Source organism: Microcaecilia unicolor, chromosome 12 (genome assembly GCF_901765095.1).
Source record: "Microcaecilia unicolor chromosome 12, aMicUni1.1, whole genome shotgun sequence".
NCBI lineage: Eukaryota > Metazoa > Chordata > Amphibia > Gymnophiona > Siphonopidae > Microcaecilia > Microcaecilia unicolor.
Window position 1 is genome coordinate 26,173,171 of NC_044042.1, and position 17,186 is coordinate 26,190,356.

The following is a 17,186-nucleotide window of genomic DNA, read 5'->3' on the forward strand; positions in this document are numbered from 1 at the left end:
TGGGGGTGGTAAAAGGTGGTGGTGGCGGCAGGGGGGGCTAAAATGTGCCACCTCACCTTGGGCTCTAGACCCCCCCTCCCGCTGAAGTCTGGCTACGCCCCTGTATAGGACGCATTTTATGTTTGGTTTGAATTTACAAATCTTTTAAAAATGGAGGTTGGATATGAGGATGAGAAAGAAAACCGTGGGGGTAGAACCAGTGTGATGGGGAAGGGATGGAATTGACTGGGGACAGAAGAGGATGGGGACCAAATTATATCCCTGTGCACACCTGGAGCCCAAAGTTATCTGGGCACTGCTGATATTCAGTGCCGATGCATGAATAATAACTAACCAGGCACACAGAACTGTCTTTTTACTAAGGCGTGGTAGGCCTAACGCGGGCCTACTGCAAGGTAAAAGGGCACTAACGCAGGACGCACTGAGGCATCCTGCTGTAGCTTTCTACTCAGTGTGCGCTAACTCCGCACTGTAAAATATTTTTTCTTTTCCATCATAGGAGGTGTGCCCATGGGTGGAGAGTAGGCATGCCTGTGCTAATCAGCATGGGAGTGGTGCAGGAGCCCTTACCACCTCCTAAATAGGTGGCAAGAGCTCCCACGGTAATGGCCACGCCAGGGGCGTAGCCAGACTTCGGCGGGAGGGGGGTCCAGAGCCCGAGGTGAGGGGGCACATTTTAGCCCCCCCCCCGGCGCCGCCAACCCCCCCCCCCCCCCGCCCCCACCACAACTTTGCCCCCCTCCCTCGCCGACGACCCTCTCGACTCCTCCTCCCACTGCCAACCCGCCGTCGCCTACCTTTGGTGGCGGGGGACCCCAACCCCCCACCAGCCGAGATCCTCTTCTTCCGGGTCAAGGCTTCGTTCATATGTGCAGGTCGTCAGACTCAGAAAGAACGAAGCCTTGCGCCGAAAGAAGAGGACCTCAGCTGGCGGGGGGTTGGGTCCCCCTCCACCAAAGGTAGGCGATGGCGGGTTGTCGGCGGGAGGGGGGGGTCGAGAGGGTCGTCAGCAGGGGGGTCCAGGGCCAAATCTACGGGGGTCCAGGGCCAAATCTACGGGGACCCAGGCCCCTGTGGCCCCACGTAGCTACGCCACTGGGCCACGCACTAATTAGCATGTGGCCAGTACAATAAAATATGGCAGGGTGGCCATTTTACCTTCGCGCTGAAAGTGGCCTAGCACACAGAAAACCCACGCGCTGACACCAGCAATAACCACGTTTTAGCGTGGCTTGAAAAAAGGACCTCATAATGCAGTTCTGTGTCTGGTTAGTTACCCAGGTATCAGCACTGAATACTGGAACAGACCCGGATTACTTCCAATGGCCCACAAAGACCTGGATATTCAGTGACGGTAGCCAAATTAGGCCTGGCACTGAATATGAGGGTCTTACTGAGCCCATTTAAAAAACGCTGACTGCCGCCTCCTAAAAATCCCGTTCTGTGGCTGCTTCATCCGCTCTTGTGACCTTTTTACACAGCCAGGTGTTTCTGCTGTGGGATGATTACTTTTTTCCCCTCTACTTACACGGTCTGAGCACCAATGGCCGTGAGAGCCTGAGCCTCGGTTTCAGCACGAGTACGTTCGGACCACGGACGCCTCCAGCCACTGGGACCCCAGTGCTCCCACTACAGACAGAGCATGCTGTTAGTGTCTGCTGGGGGCCATGCATTCCTTCATGCACACCCCCACCCATACCCAATGGTTGCCCAAATCAGTCATTTTACTGGGAATTCACAGTTTAGTATTAAAAAGCAGGGTTAGCACATCAATGAAAGGAAAGGCATCTCAGCGTACAGAAAATACCATAAGACATGTGCAACAGGGCCAGGCCAGGCTTTACCCCTCACTGCACCTGTGGGCCAGAAGTTCCAACTTCTCTGCGATAAACACTGACTTCAAGTCCACAGATAAAATTGGATAAAAGCAGGATTCCGATAAAAGCATTTCTCCACAAGCTGTTCTCAGGGACAATATGGCCAATCTGGTTTTCAGCTATCCACAATAAATATGCATATAGGTCGTCATTTGATAAAGTCAGTTTTGAATGAATGTGGTCACTTATGTATGTACAGGAGTGGAGTTTGGGTTTAGCTTGGGCAGGGTTAAGAAAGTAAGAATAGCCCTTGTGGGGTCAGACCAATGGTCCATCTAGCCCAGTATCCTGACAGAATCCCAAATAGTAGCAAGTTTCATGTTACTGATCTCAGGGACAAACAGTGGCTTTCCGCCTGGCCATCTCAATAGCAAGCTCTGGACTTTTCCTCCAGAAACTTGTCCAAATATTTTTTTTTACAACCCAGGTACACTAACCACTGATACGACATCCTCTGGCAATGAATTCCAGAAATAACTATTCACTGAGTGAAAATATATTTCCTCCTGTTCACAAGTACACACAGATTATAAAACACAATAATCTCCTTAAAAACTAAAAGCATGGACATCTGATTTCCAACACTTACACTAGTATTTTATAAAGACAAATAGGCGCCTACTTACCCCTCTTAAACCTGGCACCCTCTCCCTCATGAAAACCAGATTGACCTAGTGGTCCCTGAGGACTGGGTTGAGAACCACTACCTTAGACAAAGTCAGACCCAGAGGGATTAAATCCCCCACGCTGTTCTGAACAGCGCTGGAACAGCACAGGGGATTAAAGCTCTCATGATCAAATCTAATAGCATGCAAATTTATGCACGCTATTAGTTTTGATCACCTGGGGACTTCTGCAGGAGGGTTATGCCTGGACTTGCGCCCAATGCACAAACCTCCTGCAGAAGTTGTTTGACAGGTCAGGGGTATAAAAAAAAAGCCTGGACCAGTCAAACAGGTGGTTTCCCCCCCTTCCATGCATGCAAATCCCCCCCCCCCCAACAAGTTTCTATGGTTCTCCCCCTTTACCCCCCAGACATGGAGGGGGGGAGGGCTGGAGGTCCAGTGGACCTCTGGCCACCCTAACCCTCCCGACACCAAACAACCAGTGGGCAACCCTACTTCCAGCCCCCACTTGCCCTAATGGTCTAGTGTCTCCTGACCTTCCCTCCCCCCCCCCCCCCCCCCTCCCGTAATAACAGAGAAGGGAGAAATCCTCCCTCCTCCTTCCAGCACCGCCTTCAAAATTGCGGTGCCCTGCCCAGTGCATCCTGGGATGTGCTGGGCGGGGCTTACCTACCTTATAGACACTGAGGGCCTGATATTCAGCAAGCCAGCAAACAAATACTTTATCCAGATATTCAGCAGAACTTATCTGGATACCTTTAAAAGAGTCTTATCTGTAACTTTATCCATCCAGCGCTTAGTGGATAAAGTTTAGCTATGCCCTGGGAAACAGACAGTACATTTAGACATGTAAAGTTTTTAAATTTAGCTCAGTGAAGAGCATGATCTAGGTGCAAATTCTGAAATGCATAAGTTACCAGACCCTGCAACTCCAGAATGGGTTTAATACCAAAAGAAATATAAAGCAGATGAATTTGGTTAAAATCTAAGAGGTCAATATTCAGCCAAAACCGGGACCTCTGCAGGATTTGGCTTTATTTATTTATTTAGATTTTGCTCACACCTTTTTCAGTAGTAGCTCAAGGTGAGTTACATTCAGGTACTCTGGATATTTCTCTGTCCCAGGAGGGCTCACAATCTAAGTCTGTACCTGAGGCAATGGAGGGATATATCCAGTTATTTTTTAAGCCAGTTAAGACATAGCCACTTAAGTCAATATTCAGCACTTAAGCAGTCGTGGGTTACTGCATAAAAATAGGACAGATTTTTAAGCGATCCCATGTATGCAGTAAACTAGGCCGCTTAAGGGCTGAATATCAGCACTTAAGTGGCCAAGTGCTAACTCCGCCCCTGGAACGCCCCCAACCTAGCCAGCTTTGAGTTCAGTGCTAACCGTGATACTCAGCGGCACTTAGCCGGTTAAGTGCCGCTGAATATTAGTGGTCAGCCCCGACCAAGCAATTTAACTGGTAAGCCGCTGGCTAAATCGCTTTGAATATCGGGCCCTAAGTAGTTAAAATTTGCTTTACCACTCTCCTGCTACATTCTGGCCATATAAAAAATCACTAAGCTCATAAACTTAGCCACACGGCACCAAAAGAAGAGCAGGGTTGGGGTTAGTACGGAATACTATGCCGACCATCTAACTGGTTAAATTTCTCTTCCTAAATGCATCTATGTTAATGGCTGCCAAAAAATACCACTACAGCAGCAACGTTCGCCAGTTAGCGGTGGCTAAATATTGATAAATTAGCCGAGCCTTTGAAAATCGACCTCTCAGTGAGGGGTTGATGCACAAAACGTAACACCAGCACTGAGGCGATTAACACCGGTGTTAGTGAGTGCAGAACGCTCAGAGGGCTCTAGCATGGGAGACAATGTGCCCGCCAAAGATTAGCGCAAATAGCATGCAAATGTAGTCAAACGGATATTAATGAGGTCATTTCCTATTCCCTCCAAATGCTCAGAGAACAGCGCACAAAACAAAGCCACCCTTACCGCTGAAAACTTAATGCCTGCTCGGAGTAGGCGTTAGGGTATTTGAAGAGAGGATTTCTTAGGACTCTTTCTTTGAAATCTGATGGTTTTTATTTAAATTGGAAGCAGAAGGAAGCCTGTGCAAGCCCTTAAGTGCTGGTAGTGAGAGACGAATGTGTGCGAGTCACAGCAACCACGGAAGTGAAAGCACACATCGGTGCCTGTTTCCTGCGCTTAAATATAAGCGTTCTGAGTAAAAAAATAATAATAATTTAAAGGCGCTAATGTGTGCATCACTTTTTGGTTTGCCTGACGCATGCGCATAAGAGCTGAGCTAACTGCAAAACACTTCTGCACATGTGCCAAGCATATTCCCCCTTGCTTTCGCTTTTACAGCGCGTATATAATTTGAATACCATTTCCTTTGAGCACTGGCCAGCTAGTTTTCTGCACTGCTCAGGTGGTATGGGTTCTGCGCTGTTGGCTTTATCGTGGGAATTCTGAGCATGGACCCACGAGTAAGTCATTCTGTCTTCCCCGCCCTCTGCACATACTCAGCATCCTTCTACCTGAATGCAAATGTTTGTGTTCATTTGCTAATGCTTGACAAAGTTAACTAGGAAATGGGAATAGTGAAGAGCAGTGACCCACACTACACTGAAGTACAAGGGGCTGTTTAGTTACAGAGCTGTACCTTCTGGTGGCATCTTCTTGACAGGGAGTGCTGGGGGGGGCACCGTGGAGCTCAGAACTCGGAAGCCCTCTGGCAATGTCTCGGTAGACCCGGAGATCAGGTTTATGCTGCGGAACTCTCCAGGTTGAAACCTTTTCCTCCAGGATGGAGTTCGCGGGCAGGAGTTTTCATCACTCTGCAACAAGAAAGAAAGCTGTGACGTGCAGCAACTGACAGGCTGCTCTGAACTTTTTTTTTTTTTTTTGTTACATTTGTACCCCGCGCTTTCCCACTCACGGCAGGCTCAATGCGGCTTACATGGGGCAACGGAGGGTTAAGTGACTTACCCAGAGTCACAAGGAGCTGCCTGTGGGAATCGAACTCAGTTCCTCAGGACCAAAGTCCACCACCCTAACCACTAGGCCACTCCTCCACTGTTGCTACTATTTGAGATTCTACATGGAATGTTGCTCCTCCACTAGCAACATTCCATGTAGAAGTCGGCCCTTGCAGATCACCAATGTGGCCGCGCAGGCTTCTGCTTCTATGAGTCTGACGTCCTGCACGTACGTGCAGGACGTCAGACTCACAGAAACAGAAGCCTGCGCAGCCTTCTACATGGAATGTTGCTAGTGGAATAGCAACATTCCATGTAGAATCTCCAATAGTAGCAACATTCCATGTAGAATCTCCAATAGTATCTATTTTATTTTTGTTACATTTGTACCCTGCGCTTTCCCACTCACGGCAGGCTCAATGCGGCTTACATGGGGCAACGGAGGGTTAAGTGACTTGCCCAGAGTCACAAGGAGTTGCCTGTGCCTGATGTGGGAATCGAACTCAGTTCCTCAGTTCCCCAGGACCAAAGTCCACCACCCTAACCACTAGGCCACTCCTCCACATCTCTGGACACCTTTCGCTGTTATTATATCGTTAAACAGACTGTAAACATGTCATCTTTCCAAAAATAGCAGAAAAACACCAACAAAATTTAGTTGTTCCATTGTGTGTCATTTCCTATTTCAAATGACCCCCAAAAGTTAGGCACCTAACATTTGGCACACAAATGGAAATTAACGGTAATTAAGTGTGGCAGGCAGTGGCGTAGCCAAGGGTGGGCCCAGGCCCACCCACTTTGGGCTCAGGTCCACCCAGTAGCAGCACACCTATGATGTGGCTGGCAGGGATTCTTCCCCACTAGCTGAAAACTCCCAACAACTGTCCCTCCTGCATACCTTGTAACTAGCAGATCTTCGCCTGCAGCAAGCAGTGACTGATACATGCTCTGGGGCCAACATGAGCAGTGTGTATTAGTTGCTGCTCGCTGCCGGTGAAAATCTGCTATTTAAAAGGTATGCAGGGGGGATGTTTGAGAGACCATATGGTATGCAGACTAGAGAGGGAAAGACCAAATCACTTGTGGGACAAGGCAGAGTTCTTCTGCCCACCCATCTTGGGCCCAGGCCCACCCAAAATAGGGTCTCTGACTACGCCCCCTGCTGGCAGGTAGGCACCAAAGGGGATTTAGGCGCTATTCTATAGCTGAGTATCTGACCAGCCAATATTCAGCCCACAGGAGGTAGGCCAGCTAAGTCCCGCGATCGGCACTGAGGCCAGATATTCAATGCTGGGCCATTTCTGGTGACCAGAATTGCATATCCAGGTTTTTTTTTTGGCCGGCTTAAACTTAACCGGCCAAATTAATATTCAGCACTGGCCGGTTAAGTTTATAACAGCCAAAAGGTAGGACTGCTATTTAGGCGGTCCGATTTGGCCACTATACTTAGCCGGCGATGCGCTGAATATTCGCAGCTAGCAAGTTATATTGTACGATAGCCATTAGGCGCTAATATTCAGCGGACATAACCGGCTATCTTACGCCGAATATTAGTGCTTAGCCGGTTAAATACTGCTAATATTGACCGGTAAGTTTTCTAGCACCTTGGTGCCCTTTTCTGTCATATACACTGGAGTTTCTTTCCATCATTTGTTTAGCCTGTAAACCACCGAGCTCTGCTGGTCAGTCTGTATGGCAAAGAACATTTTTTTATATAGATCTTTATTATAACCACACAATACTGAAATAGGTACCAAAAATAAAACAATACAATGTGACAATTTTTCAAAGTTTCACCCCTCCCCCACCCCCTTCCCAATCAAGAAAATACAGAACAATCGGGCCAGACTGCGTATAGAACATTTTTAATAAACTATAACTGCAAATGGGGCGTTCATGGGAGAAGGGCATGAGTGTTCTATTTCAGCACGCGCTTTACTGAATAGGAAAGGGAAAGGGGATGGGATTTTATATACCACCTCCCTGTGGTTGCAATCAAAGCGGTTTGCATATTATTTACAGGTACTTATTTTGTACTGGGGCAATGGAGGGTTAAGTAACTTGCTCAGTCACAAGGAGCTGCAGTGGAAATCGAACCCAGTTCCCCTGGTTCTCAGGCCGCTGCACTGACCATTAGGCTACTTAGGGGTCTTAACTGCTGCATTTAGGTGCTCACATTTACACCTGCAATAGAGCTGGCGAATTGTTGACTTACTCCAGTATTTTATTATCACACTAGGCCAGGGGTAGGCAACTCCGGTCCTCGAGAGCCGCAGGCAGGTCAGGTTTTCAGGATATCCACAATGAATATGCAGGAGATAGATTTGCAAGCACTGCCTCCATGGTATGCAAATCTATCTCCTGCATATTCATTGTGGATATCCTGAAAACCTGACCTGCCTGCGGCTCTCGAGGACCGGAGTTGCCTACCCCTGCACTAGGCGAACAAATTTGCTGTTGCAGAATACTAACTTAGCACCTAGATTTTGGGAACCTACCTTTTAGATGCTCTTTATTAAAATTGTGTCCCCCCCACCACCACCACCAAGTCTCTCGGTATGATATGAGTTTTATGTGATTTCTCAACATCCTTCCCATATGGATCAGGGCTAAAGACAGAGGCCTTGCAAGAAGTTTATGAAATCCTTAATCCCCTTTGGCCGAATGCCATGTGTGTCTGGCACCTTTTTAATTGTGATTCCATTAAATATGCCCTTATTATTTCCTCTCTGTTTTTTTTCTTTATTCTGTGCCCTCCAGTGTCCTCTCCTGTGTTGATTCACCTGCTCCACCAACTGCTTCTCCTTAATAACTACAGATGCTGGAATTTCATTCAATATTTAATATTTCTTCATACCCCTGGGATTATTCACCATGCCCAACTTCAAAGAGACTGCTAATTATCCCTAGTCAGCTTTCCCTCCTCTATGCACTTGAAATGCCCTTGAGGTTGTTTTCAAATTCAGAAACAATCCCTTCTTATATTCCACCGACAGCTCTTTTCTAGCAGCGTCCATCACCCTACATGAAAATCAGTTTTGACTGACTATACATGTGTATTATATATATACATTCTGTATACTTTTGTCTTGAATGTATTTTCAAAAAATTATAAAATAAAAAAAAACATTTAGGGGCCAATATTCAAAGCGAATTAAACGGGCAGGAGCCCCTGAACCCCCTCCTGCCCCCTTCATCCCTACCCCCCCGAGTCTACAGAACAACCCCCCAGGAAATCCCCAACCTCTCAACCATCCAGGTAGGCCCCCCCCTCCCAGATGGCTGGACCCGCATAAGCTCCAGGTGGCCAGACTGCTCAAAACATCCATCTTAAATACTATATAATAAGACTATACACGACCTAGACACAACCGAAATCTTATCACTTGACTGATTAACCTCTTTGCTATTAGTGAACAAGCACTATCACTTTTATCCCTATGTCAAATATGGTCTCTCCATAGTCGATGACCTAATGTATGTTATAATCCAATTATTACTCAGGAACCTTCATGCAATACCATAATGTATTCTTCTTTACCATGTATTTATACACATAGTGTATATATATATATATATATATATATATACGATGATCTGTTCCATGTATGTTATGTTCCATGTATGTTACCATGTATGTATGCACCTTAACGCAACAACATTTGTAATTCTGTTACCCGGAAATGGCAACCGCCATTACGGCAAATGTAAGTCACAATGAGCCTGCAAATTGGTGGGAAAATGTGGGATACAAATGCTACAAATAAATAAAGAAAGAATTATCCCCAATATTCCGTGTCAGTGCACATGGTCCGGCACTGAATATCAGGGAATAATTTAGCTGGCGATGATCATCGTTTAAAAAGACAGCAGATACTTCAGCTGCTTATTTTATTTGTAAAAGGAGAAAGACTCACGCCTTCGTGTTGACGATCTGATCCTAGCGCCAGCAAGTTGTTAAATTCTCTTTCTAAAACCTGTCGTGCCTGAGAATATGAAAAAGAAAACGAATTAGAAGTTAACAATTATTTTCTAGTGCTCCTAAACAAAAAGATGGTTTATTCCTTAAACAAAACTCTTACGCACTTTGTATGCCTTCTGTCCATATTCTGGGATCCTCCGCTCACTAACTCAGTTTCTTTTTTTCTTTGTCAGTGAGGAACAAAACTTCCCTTGTCTTCAGTTTCCTCTCTCCAGCTGTCTAGTTCCACAACAGTTATTGTGTTTCCCATGTGATCACCTGTACGCCTGATCACTACTTAAACTCAATGAGGTAATCTCCTGCGTATGCCTTGTAGCGCTATAGAAATGCTAAATAGTAGTAGTAGTAGTAGTAGCATGAGCAGGAGCTCAATGACTTCACTAACAGAGATGAACCCAGCCAAAAAGCAGGACAACCTATTCCTAATCATAGCAAGGTCCATTATCTGAGAAGGTTGGCAGCAGATTTGTGCACCCCCCCCTCCCCCAGCTGTCCCATGATACGCGAACAGTCAGCTGTCCAGACTCCCCCCTCCCATCACCGCCACCAAGATGGCACAATGCAGCAGTTGAAGTCAAACTAGTGACTCGCACAGCAAGCAGCTGTCTATAGGCACTGGATGACTATAAACAATTGGGGGAAAAAAGTAAAGAATCAAATCCACCCTCCCCCCCCCCCCCCCAAACTGAGGTTTTAAAATATTTATCTGCATTAAGGTTCAGTGGTCGTTTGTGTCAGGATTAAGTAAATAGTTTTATAACGTGCATAAAATATTCCTCGGCTCCCTCTAATCCCCTTGACTTCAGAGAGGGGGAATCAGCGTGGATGAGGGAACCTGTTTGTACCAGGGGTGTAGCTACGTGGGGCCATGGGGGCCTGGCCCCCCCAGATTTGGCCCTGGCCCCCGCCGACCCTTTCGACCCCCGCTAACGTTCAACGTGCAGGACGTCAGGACGACTCACACAGAAGAAACAGAATCCTAGGCTTCCACATCAGCCTCAGCAACCGCGCCGGCCCGGAGACCGGCTGAGGAGGACTTCGGCTGGCGGGGGTTGGGGATCCCTGCCAGCACAAGCACCTGACGGCGGCGGCAGCGGGGGACTCGGGGGAGGGTTGATGGCAGTTGGAAGGGGGGGGTCGAAAGGGGAGGGGCGCTGGGGGGGGGGTCCACGGCACCAGGGGGGCTAAAATGTGCCCCCTCACCTCGGGCTCTGGCCTCCCCTCCCGCCGAAGTCTGGCTACGCCCCTTGTTTGTACTTATGCAGGTCCCAGCTGATGTTCAGCCAGTGCCAGCAGTTTCCATTTACTGTATTAGCCCTGGATATTCAATGCCAGTGCCGAGATATAGCTTAGTTTGAATACCTGGGGCTAATTCTGCCTGTAGAGGTCAGTGTTTCAAAAAAATGCTCACTGCTGGTACATCCAGCCAACTATCTGGACAGGTAACAACACTGAACATATGAAGACAGTGATCACCATATGGATAGCAGCAATATTCAGCTGCCTTCTGTACAGTAAAGTGGTTTAGGCCAGGGCAGCAATTTTTCTAGCCTAACTAACTCACTCCACCCTGGCACTACACAGAGTGTGCTGGAGTAGTCAGAGAATATTTTCTGTAGTAATATCCGTATATAGTGGAATTGTATAACCAGGTCTATTAAAATTTCACACAGCAAAACTTTGGAATGTACTCCCAGTAGAAGTTAGATGATGGCCTTCCTATATTTCTTTTCGTAAACAGTTGAAATGGTATTTGTTTTCAAAATTTTTGTTATGAAATTATAGTAATTTTGTTTGTGTTATTATTTATCATTGTAGGTCTGGACGGATGTTCTCCTTTTTGTTGTAGCTGCTAACCCGCTCTGAACCTAAATTTAGGGATAGAAGCGAGCTGTAAGTATCCATCATCATCATTTACGTGCCCCTGGCATGCATAAATTTACAGGATACTAGCACTTCGGAGTTAATTCTATATATGGCGCCGAAAAATCAGCATCGAATAAAGCGCTATTCTATAAGCTGTGCTTAAACTTAGGCACAGTTTATAGGACAGAACTTATGCCCGGGACTCACGTCTAACTCTAGGCATGGCCATTTGCACCAACTGAAACCTGATGCTAATATATGCAACTAAATTCAGCGCTGATCTCCGTTATTCTATAACAACGCACATAAATGCTAGAACACCCCTGTTCCGCCCCATGACCCTCCCATTTCTGTGTCCCTTTTTTAAACGCATTTAAGTTCCAATTAAATCTAATTAGTGCCAATAATTGCTTGTTAAAAAGCTAATCATTGGTACTAATTAACTCATTATTTAATTAAATTGCACACACAATTTTTGGTGACTTTTATAGAATTAGGGGGTTAATATTAGAGGCCAACTGAATTTCGGTTTTGACACCAAAACCCGATCCAAACTCCGGGTTCAGGTTTCAGCTGAAAATGCCTGTGCATTTTCAGCTGAACTTCCCTTCACCCCTCCCCCCAACAATTATTCCACGGACCTACCTTAGAAAGCCCTGGTCTTTCTGGGGTAAGAACGAGCCCCACTCGTTCCTGCCCCATGCTGCTGCTCCTATGGAAATGGCTGCTGAGACTGCCACAGGAGGTCCCGGAAGCAATATTGTGATTGGAACCAGCACGGGCAGGAGCGAGTTTCCTGCCTGTGCTGGTTCCAACCACAAAATGGCTGCCGGGGCCCTTGGCAGCCATATAAATTAGAGCAACAGTATGGGGCAAGAACAGATGGGGTTCGTTCCTGCCCTCGAAAGACCACTAGACCACCAGGGTTTTCTAAGGTAGGCCCAAGGAGGGCCTATTGTTGTCGGGTGGGGGAGGCCAGGGGTAATCGCGGGGTGGGGGCATTTTTGCTTATGGTTTCGGTTTGTACTGAGACCAAGCAGCCAGTTTTGGTTGCAGATTCGGTTTCAGCAGAAACCAAAAATTCTGCATTCTGTTGAGCTCTTTTTAGTGTACACATACCCATGAAAGTGGCAGCAAACCACCTAAGTGATATTCTACAAGAGTGCAGGAAAGTGGAATAGCACAAACGCAAAGAAGTGTATATATGGCCGGGGTGCCACTTCTGCATTTACACAACCACTGTTATGCCAGGTCTATGGCTGGTGTAAATGTAGTTGTGCCAATACCAGGTTATATTGGAATTGTATAATAGAATCTGGATGCTCAGGTACAATTATGGCACACAGGGGCGGCCCAAGAGAGAGTCTGCTGCCTAAGGCAAGGGGATGAGCTGCCACCCAAGGCACCACCCCTCTGCCCCCCCCCCCCCCCCCCACGGCCACGGTCTCCCCTTTCCTTCCCCAGACACTCTTCCCTGAATTTACCTTCTTTCTTTGCTTTCCAAAAGTTGGTGTGGCAGCGGTTGCCATAAGCTGCCCTGCCACCGGCCTCAGCCCTTTCTTTCTACTGTGGCCCCCTTCCGAGGAAACAGAAAATTATATCAGAGAGGCAGGCCGTAAGAGAGAAGAGGCCGGGGCCAACGGCAGGGCAGCGTATGAGAACCACTGCCACCCCAACTTTTGGAAAGCAAGAAAAGAATGTAAATTCAGGGAAGGAAGTTGAGGAAGGAAGGGCTGGGAGGGGCGATGCCAGAGCGCAGCTGGCATGGGGAAGGGATGATGCTGTTCCAGAAAAATGCCGCCTAAGGTCCTCGTGTCAGTTGGCCTAATGGTAGGGCTGCCACTGATGGCACAGGCTGTCACCACGCAGTCTTGGGGCACCTAAATGCAGGCACCCATTTATAAAATTGCCTCCACAGAGCTGCTGAAAATTAACAGATATGGGATGTTACCATATAGCGGCAGCCACTACACACAAAAAAATCTTTTTGAATGCTGACCCGCTTGTGTACACTTCAGTAATCACCATGGAAACCCTCTTTATCAACCTATATCATACAGTATATCCAACCCCTCCTTCTTAGTACACTTTACATTGTACCTGGGTGTTCTGATTGGGGATTTGTAATACAAGAGCCAGGCTATTATGGTCAAAATGTTCATCTAAGCACATGAGCGCTCCGTGGACACCGCTCTCACAGAGGTTATTCGCATACTCCCGAAGTCCAATAGACTGAACCCAGTGAATCACCTGTTCATTGTTCCAAACCAAAACATCTGCGAGACAGGAAAGTCATATCAATACATGGATTTACTTATGGAGTTTAAAGCTTTCTCCCACTTTCCAATCTGAAACTTCTCCCAGCAGCACAGAACAATCTGATCCAGGCAAAACATACATTTCAAAAGCCCGTACAATGAAAATGGTTGAACCAAACCTACTGCTGCAATCTAGGGGACATTTTCTTCAAAAGGGTGGACTAGTGGCTTCTTAGATATTCCGTTTTATAAATACCAGACAGCATAAGTGCTGCCACACTGGGTCGGGCCTAAAGATCTGCTTAATCCATGGATCTCAGCTCTGACACAAGCAACAAAGGGGCACTTCAAGGACGGGAGTAAAGATGAATGGCCAACTCATTGCAACCTTAATATACATTGTGAAACATTGAACATATTCACATTATAGACCCACCTTTGATCTCATGGTGAGCCTCTTCCCGTCTCTTCTCCAACTCCTTCCTGTCATAGTTTAACCTCTTCAGACACATGATGCCATACTGCAGGCTGGCACTGTGTAGGGGAGAAGCCAATTAATACTGTCCTGTGCAGTGACGAATGATTTTGTAAGGAGCAGTTCACAGCTGGCTTATCAATCTAGTCCATGAGGATTCTGTGTGTCATTGAGTGCTTAGAAGTTGCAGAAACTCAGAATATGACAGCAAGACTCACCTCATCGGCCAATTGGCCCTTCTTGGTACTTGAAGGATCTCCAGCTTTCCCCTTACCTCTTTGTGGCAAAACATTCCTTATGCTTGAAATCTGTGATTGTTTTTACCACCACCAGCTCCGCTGGGAGGTTGTTCCATGCATCCACCACCCTTTCTGTTATAAAATATTTTTTGTGCTACTCCTAAATCTATTCCTGAATTGAGTCTTCCTTCCTGGCAGGGGTGGCTTGAGCGGGATAGGAAGGGATACCACGCCATGTGCAAAGATTCATTGTGGGTCCTCATTTGCATAAGTCAGCAGGTGTTAAAAACAAGGACCACAAGCACAAAACCAACATAAATCAGTTTAAGATCTCTAGGAGGCAGGGACGACCCTACCATTGATTGTGTTTTGTGCACTGTGGACCTTTAGGTGCACCAATGGGCGGCGTTAACAGAAGAATTGAGTAGCAACAGAGATGAAGTACTGAGCTTGTGTCATCTGCAAATGTTATCAAACCAGTTTCAGAAGTGTTTTAGAGTCAATACTAATTTAGTTTCCACAATGCATATATTTTAACTGCCTTTGGAAAGACATTTTCAGGGGCGTATTTTCAGCAGAACTGGAAAATAATGCATGTAGATTGGTATTTGTCAAAACTATGCACTTTTTCCAGAGAAAGTCTACGTGCGTAAAAAACAGCCACTAATGTCTACAGATCCTCCGTACCCACAGAAGTTTTCAAAGGGAAAAGTACACAGAGGCCTTCTCTTTGAAATTTAGGAACCTTAGTACGGACAGTCTGGAAATATCCTCCATAATGTTAAAGAAATTAAGACAGCACGAAAGTATAACTTGGCAGTGTAGTGTCCTTAACAGCATACTGTGTATGCTTTCGGATTTTCATGAAGAAGTATGGAGATTTTAAAGTGAGTAACAGTGGGAAAAGTGAATACCCATGATGCAATATTACAAAGGCCTTCAGTGGAGGTTAACTTGATACCATGGTACCCGTTAATCAAACACTGTGCTACGTAGGACAGTCCGCTCCAAATGTGGTCTTGTTTTCACACACAATGAGAAATCTATGCTAGCTCACCGATGGAAGCTGTCCACCATCTTTAGATGCACACGGAGATCTTTCTTGGTTAGATGGTCCAGCATCCGTGCATCAACCAAGCACTCCATGAAATAACTGCGATATTGAGGGAGTCCTAGGCTAGGAAGCCAGTAATTCCCAATCCACTCATGGTTCATATCACCATATGCAAGAGTCTGAAAACCAAACACCAAGGTGTGAACTGCCCATACGAGATAACAGTAATAAACATGACAGCAGTATTTCAATATATACAACATTTTACAAGATAAGTTACATGTCAACAATCATCATTCCTATCACAAGGAGTTCCCAGTCTGACTCTGAATAAAGAGGCTGATAATACATTTATCCTAAAGAGAGCTGCTACAATAAATAAATGATGGATTCATGAGGCTGCTGGAACCTCAAGAGGGGAAGCTATTTTAGACCTAGATCTTAGTGGAACACAGGATGTGGTGCAAGATATAACAATGGTGGAGTCACTTGGCAATAATGATCATAATGTGATCAAATTTGACTTAACTGGAGGGAGAACAGTAAGGAAATCTACTGTGCTGACATTTAACTTACAAAAGGGGAATATTAAAATGAGGACAAGTTTTTTTTTACTAAAAAAAAAAAAGCTAAAAGGAACAGCTGCAAAGTTAAGAGTTTATATCAGGTGTGGATGTTTTCAAAACTACCATCTTGGAAGCCCAGACCAGGGGCATAGCCAGACCTCGCCAAGAGGGGGGGCCAGAGCCCGAGGTGGGGGGGTACTGTTTAGCCGCCCCCCCACCACCGCCCCCCCCCCGAGCCGCCGCCACCACATCGGACCCGCCCCTGCCGGCCTGCCCACGATCCCCTTCAACCCCCCTCCTGCCACCAACTGTCCCCCGCCGTCGCTGCCTGCCCCGTCGCCGAAAATGATACCTTTTTTGAAGAGAGACTTCCTTCCACACTCGAGTAGCGCCTTTCTTCAACGAAGTTCTGGCGATCAGCTGTTTCAACGCCGGCAGCGTCGCCAGCGTCAAAACAGCTGATCGCCGGAACTTCGTTGAAGAAAGGTGCTACTCTAGCGTGGAAGGAAGTCTCTCTTCAAAAAAGGTATCATTTGCGGCGACGGGGCAGGCGGCGACGGCGCGGGAGAGTTGGTGGCGGGAGGGGGGTTGAAGGGGATCGTGGGGCAGGGGGGCAGGGCCAAATTTACGGGGACCCGGGCCCCTTCAGGCCCCACATAGCTACGCCACTGGCCCAGACCAGAGGTATTTCATGAATTAGAAAAAGCGAGAGGTCAAACAGCTGGCACGGTTAAACAATGTGATGAAAGAGGTTATTATAAGCCAAAAGAACATCTTTCGAAAACAGAAAAAACATCTGAATGAAGAAAGCAAGTTAACAGTATAAATATTGGCAAATTAGATGCAAAGCAGTGATAAGGAAGGCAAAAAGAAAATTTGAAAGAAGCCTGTCATAGATGCAAAAACTCATAACCTTAGGTAGGCTCAGTGGAGGGGTTGGGAGGGGGGATCTTGTCACATCGGGGGGGGGGGGGGAAGGTTAACTTTGGTTGGCCCTTCTTTTGTCCTGGAGAAGGAGGGGTTGGGAGGGGGGGAGGGAGGGAGGAAAATAGAAATCTATTTGTCCAGGACCCGGAAGTTAACTGGGCACTGACCTTTTTTCTGTCCTAACTTTATGTGGTTGCTTAGCCGGTTAGCAGACCACATAGAAGCTAACCAGATAAGTTTCTGTTCCACCCTAACTCCACCCCTGGACCGCCAACAAACTAGTCGGTTTGGCCATGGGCAGCTAGAGAATATATTAACTGGTTATTGCC

At 46.8% G+C, this 17,186-nt stretch overlaps 1 protein-coding gene across 1 annotated transcript in view; it reads right to left on the reverse strand.

Moving 5' to 3' along the window:
• Positions 1–17,186, reverse strand: part of PPFIA4 (PTPRF interacting protein alpha 4) — a 131,475-nt gene that overhangs the window by 6,568 nt on the left and 107,721 nt on the right. The window contains exons 25-29 of the mRNA XM_030220853.1: positions 15,368–15,543; positions 14,033–14,130; positions 13,439–13,614; positions 9,408–9,476; positions 5,175–5,349 (exon numbers count right to left, since the gene is read on the reverse strand). Coding sequence (XP_030076713.1) covers positions 5,175–5,349; positions 9,408–9,476; positions 13,439–13,614; positions 14,033–14,130; positions 15,368–15,543 — 694 coding nt within the window. The remainder of the gene's footprint in view (positions 1–5,174; positions 5,350–9,407; positions 9,477–13,438; positions 13,615–14,032; positions 14,131–15,367; positions 15,544–17,186) is intronic.